Raw genomic sequence first — 5323 nt, 5'->3', positions numbered from 1 at the left:
CTGAATACTCTCTTGACTACCTTCATGACTCTCTCTCTCTCTCTCTCACGGATAAAAGAAAGAAAATAGAAGAAAGTAGCATAAAAAAAGAAAACGTCCTTTGATTAGATAAGACTGCCACTTCCAGCATTTAATGCAAGAACCTTATTACCTTTCATTTCACTGTTTGTCTCCATCTTCTCGCACTCCTTTTCTCTCTCTCTATCTCTTTCTCTCTTGCTGTGAACAATTGTGATAAGTGATAACAACATTAACACACACCATGACAACAACAGCAGCAAACACACCCTCTTTAATATTGATTACTCCATTTCTTAGCCATGTACATACAAACCAATAATCTAACAACAAACCTTATATCATAATAATATAATTACTTTTCTTCCCCATATCAAATATAATTTAGACCAAGTGATATACCTAAATAAAAGTTGTTTCTAAATAGTCACATTGATTCATCTTTTTAGTATATCATTTTGTTCAAATAAGATAGTTATTTTATACTAGAAGGGAAAGTAGCAAGTACAAGAAGAAATAAATAGTAGGTGATAATTTAATTAAATATATTAAATTATTTAATTATTCACAACTAGAAATTTTAAGTGAAAATTTTTGCAGTTGAGTTTTTATCTAAATAGAATTATTTTCAAACGAAAAATAAGATTGAATTCAAACTTTGAGACATTTAATTAATTTTAGTTTAAACTTTAAAGGATAAACTCACACGCTACACCCACATGTATTTTAATTAATTGAAACTAAAAACACCTTGATTGCCGTTACTATTATTGTTGTTATTATCTTCTAAGTCTAGGTCGTCATCATCATCAAGTTCATAATCATCTTCTTCTTCATCGACGAACTGGTCACAGCTCTCCACAGTATGAGGAGCATGGCCGTCGCCGAAGGCGCGGACATGGTCCTTGAGGGACCTCTTGTGCTTGAAATCGGAGCCACATATGCAAAACCAAAGTTTGCCGCAATTCTTCTCGTGCGTCCTCCAATCTCCTCGGACGGCGAAGGGCTTACCGCACTTGCGGCAGCCGAAGGGCTTGGCGCCATGCTTTCTCTTGTAGTGAGTCTGCAGTGTCCTGAAATCCTTGAGAGGCCTTGATCTTGGGTGCTCTATGTTGTTCTTGCAACCTTCCGCGCAACAATAGCATGGTAGCCTCAGCATTGAAGATGCTGGCTTTGCTCCTCTTAATGATTCTGGTCCTTTCCTATATTGTGACCCATGTCCCCACATATGCATCTGTTTTATTTCTCTTACAAATTAGACAAATTTCACTTCTGCCTCATATACTGCTTTAGCCAACTTTAATTTATCAAAAAGAAAATTAAAACTTTTATATATTTTGTCAGTGATTTTGTGTTAGCAATTCATTTTGGTAATTAAGTTTAATAATTTATTGACATGATAAAAATCAATTGAAGAAAACGTATTTGAATTTAGTTAAAAAAATAATTTATTCACCTAAATACTTCTCGTATTTTATTCATTAACAACATAGAAAAAGATTTTTAAAGAAAACCCTTGAGACATTTGAAAGTAAAATCCATAGAAGAAGGGGGAAAAAAGGTAAAAAAGTGCACCCAACAAATTGACACTGCATATTCGTGCTAAGAAGAAGAGCATTTGAAAATGGAGTTGATTTTGCATAGCCATTTTTTTATCTGTAAAAAAAAATTAAAAGATAGGACCACTGACTAACAGTGATTCTTTGAATATTATAAATGCTTAGGAGTTTTTTTAAATGTTTGACTAGCTTACATAAGCTGTGGTCAGTATAATTAATAAATGTGGCTGAATAATGTTGACTAACCTGCATGTTGTTGAAACGATTGAACATTTTGTTGCAGACAGTGCAAGAGAACTGAGTGGGACCAATGAGGATTTGTGCAGGGGAAGGGATCCAGTACTGACCCTGAAGGGTATCAGTTTTACTTGTTGTGGTGCTGATGGTGGTGGTGGTGTTGGGTGCAGTTGTTGTTGTGGAAGGAAGGCCAATGTGTAGAGCAACTGTTACACCACTCTGGTCATCATCACAGTTAGGGTTGGGATTGTAATGGTTATGGTGCAGTAGTGGTGAAGTTGTAGAGATCTTGGGGTTGTGATGTTGGCCGGGAGGCCCAAGAGAAAGGGAAATGGAGGCTTCTTCGTCATCAAGAAGCACAACATCGGCATCTTCGGGATTGTCCAAGAAGGGACTAGTAGTACTACTACTCCCACAAGAGGATATGTAGGATGAGAAAGAGTGATGATGAGTTTGCATGTTGAGAGAGACAGAGAGAGAGAGAGAAGCTGTAGTATTATTGTATGGTATGCTAAATGGTTTGATGTGGTGAGAGGGTTGTAGTTGTACATATAGGTTGGTAGAGAAAGAGATTATTTGTTTTATTACTGTATTTTTATTTCAAGAATGTTTATTGTATTGAAAAAAAAATTATTATTAAATTAGTTATTTATATAAAATATAGGTTAAAATATAAAATTAAAAATAATCTGTTAAATGGTTTGATGTGGTGAGTGTGCATACATATAGGTTGGTAGAGAGTTTATAGACAGGAAAGAGATTATTTGTTTTATGAGTAATGATATATGTACATTAAAATCAGCTACTAAAGTTAGTCATTAGTATAAAATATATGTTAAAATATAAATATATATTGAAAATAAATTAAATTATATATATATTTATATGCAAATACATTGATGACTGATTTTAATAGTTGATTTTAATGTATAAATAATATTTTTATTGTTTTATTACTGTGTTTTATTTTCAACTGTATTAAATGTAAAAAAAATTAATAAATAAATTAGGTTTTTTTTTGGTTTAAAATAAATATTAAAATATAAAATATATATTAAAAATAAATTAAATATTATATATATTTATATATAAATATATAATAATTAATTTATTAATTAATTTTTGGTGCGGTATCCTACTAATATTGAATAAAAACTTAGTAGGAAAATATGTGATTTCGAATCCCAGTAACGTGGGAAAAGAGAGGAGAGGGAGGGAGAGGTTCTGGGCGATGCTGACGATGGTTTTGTGGGAGATGAGAGAGATGATGGTAAGTGGGGACGACAAAAGGCAATAAATAAACAAATCTTGTGTCCACTTTTGGCCTGTTTCATTTGGAATTCTTAAGAGTTTTAGTATAGAAAATTCTTAGTAATTAATATTTTAAGTAGCCTCATATACTATTCTAGATATTCAGAACAATAGCTAACACAAATATACATGTAGAACCATTTTTGTGTGGAGAAGAATATTTTAATTTCAATGCTAGTCAACAACCTTAAACAGGGTGATCAACTTGCTTCCTTATTTGTGTTCTTGATCTAAAACTTTGGGTAAATTTACTATTATTCACTCTATTAAAATTAAAATATATTTTCGGACATTCTGAGTTATATTAAAAAGATATTTACATGCAAATAAAAACAGTTAAAGAAAAAGCTCTCGTATTAATTAATAATTTTAAAAGGTGAAAAATTCAGGTGCAGTCGACTTCACGTAAAATTAATAACTGAGGCCATTAGATGATTTGACTTATTTGAATAAATTTTCATGTAATGACTCTCATCTATCAACTTCACGTGAAATCGACTGCACTTGAGTTTTTACCATTTTAAAATCAAACTTAATTTCTGTTGAAAGATAAAGTCATTTATATCAATTGTACGGACAACTATTTTTCTTACAGTCATATCTTTTCTACATATTTAATTTGCATATATTATTATTATTTAAAATTATGTGTAAATATTTATTTATGTATAATTATTATATTGAGTGAAGTATTTAACCCAAATAAAAAAGATTTGCAATTATACTACTACAGCAACAATATACAGCGACAGTGTTTTTAGGGTTTTACAACTACTTTGAACTGTTGCTAAATTATTTTGCAGCAACTTTTATGGACTACTAAAATAACCACCACTATACGTAATAAAATTTAGTTAACTTTAATTTGTTTGTTTTTTTATTCTCGCTCATTATCATCTTTGTCTTTTTTGGTTAAAAGAAGGTTATCTTTTAATATTTTATTAGGAATTTTTTATTGAAGAATGATATTTGGTAAAAATGGTAAGATGAAAATTCAGCTGAAATCGACTTTAAGTAAAGTTGATAATTGGTGGGTATTCACTCAATTATAATTACATTTTGAGAGAAGTGTGCATTTCACATGATGTCTTTTTTTTTTTCTATTATAAAGAGTGCAATCTTTACTTTTTACCCAATACTCCTCTTTACTATAGTGTTACCTATTTTATTGACGGACTGTTGGCTGAAAAAGATTAACTCTGTAATTTAGGTATTTAAATAATGGAAAAACATGGTAAATATAAATATTGGTCTTGTTTGTGTTTAGCGTTGATTAGAGAGAGATTAATAGCATAGAAGAAAGAGAGTGGGAGAAAGAAAGATGAAGGAGTGCACGTGGGAGTATTAGAAGGTTAGGGGAAAGTTGATATGGGGTGAGTTTTGGCGTGTTTGGGTATGGAGGAGACATGGCACCGGCAAAGGAGGGAAGAGTGAAGCAAAGCCAGGATACAACAACTTACATTCAAATGCATAGAATAGCGCACCAATAAGACACACTACACTACTACTATCTCAGTACCACTCCCACTCTCTCTTCACACTTCACACTTTCCTCTTAGATTCAATTCACAACACACGTACACATATAACACCGTTCTTGCATGAAAAAACGTTAGATGGACTGGGTATACATTATTACTTCCTATTTGCATATATTTATACTAAAAATAGTGAGACTTAACAATATATAATGGAAAATATATCTTGAACACAATTATTTAACAATAGAAAATATACAACAGTCTCATTTTTTATTTGTGTCAATATTTAATATAGATTTTTTTCCTTTTATTTACTTTATGATATTTTATTTTTTCTTTTGAATACAGTAAATTAAAGATTGAATTCAAAACTTTTCTATTATAAAATAAAATTAAAATATTATGTTATGATACTATTTTTTAAATATTTAAATATATATAAAAAAATTATAAATAATTATATTTCTAACACCGGACCAAAAAATTATTTTCTAAAATTATTTATTTGTAGTCCATCATGACTTCTACTCTAAAAATAACTATTTAAATTAATAATTATAATTAAAATAAATAATTATACGTGTTCTAAACACATATATTTATATAAAAGTAATTTAACAAAATTTATATTTTTCGTTAAAATATTTTATCAATTCTAAATACTAAAAAGTAAATTTTAAATTTTAATAATATAAAAACAAAATGTTGGTCTAAAGT

The 5323-nt window shown here is 29.9% G+C and overlaps 1 protein-coding gene across 1 annotated transcript; it reads right to left on the bottom strand.

The window, feature by feature from the left end:
* Window positions 1-640: 640 nt before the first annotated feature.
* Window positions 641-2307, bottom strand: LOC112799849 (zinc finger protein WIP6). Its single transcript, XM_025841852.3, has 2 exons — window positions 1824-2307; window positions 641-1252 (listed from the first exon to the last, which is right to left on the bottom strand). Exons 1-2 carry the CDS (start codon window positions 2271-2273, stop codon window positions 749-751), a joined length of 954 nt encoding a protein of 317 aa, XP_025697637.1. The 5' UTR covers window positions 2274-2307; the 3' UTR covers window positions 641-748.
* Between the last annotated feature and the right edge of the window lie 3016 nt (window positions 2308-5323).

Source organism: Arachis hypogaea, chromosome 5 (assembly GCF_003086295.3).
Source record: "Arachis hypogaea cultivar Tifrunner chromosome 5, arahy.Tifrunner.gnm2.J5K5, whole genome shotgun sequence".
Taxonomy (NCBI): domain Eukaryota; kingdom Viridiplantae; phylum Streptophyta; class Magnoliopsida; order Fabales; family Fabaceae; genus Arachis; species Arachis hypogaea.
Note: the sequence above shows the minus strand (reverse complement) of the source record. Positions and strands in the feature narration are given on the sequence as shown.

What these genes read in the sequence shown, in the direction of transcription:
- LOC112799849 (XM_025841852.3), bottom strand. Translation starts at nt 2,273, where the DNA reads ATGCAAACTCATCATCACTCTTTCTCATCCTACATATCCTCTTGTGGG. An exon ending in ATCGTTTCAACAACATGCAG is followed by an intron (nt 1,253 to 1,823) that starts GTTAGTCAACAT and finishes GAAATAAAACAG; the next exon opens with ATGCATATGTGGGGACATGG.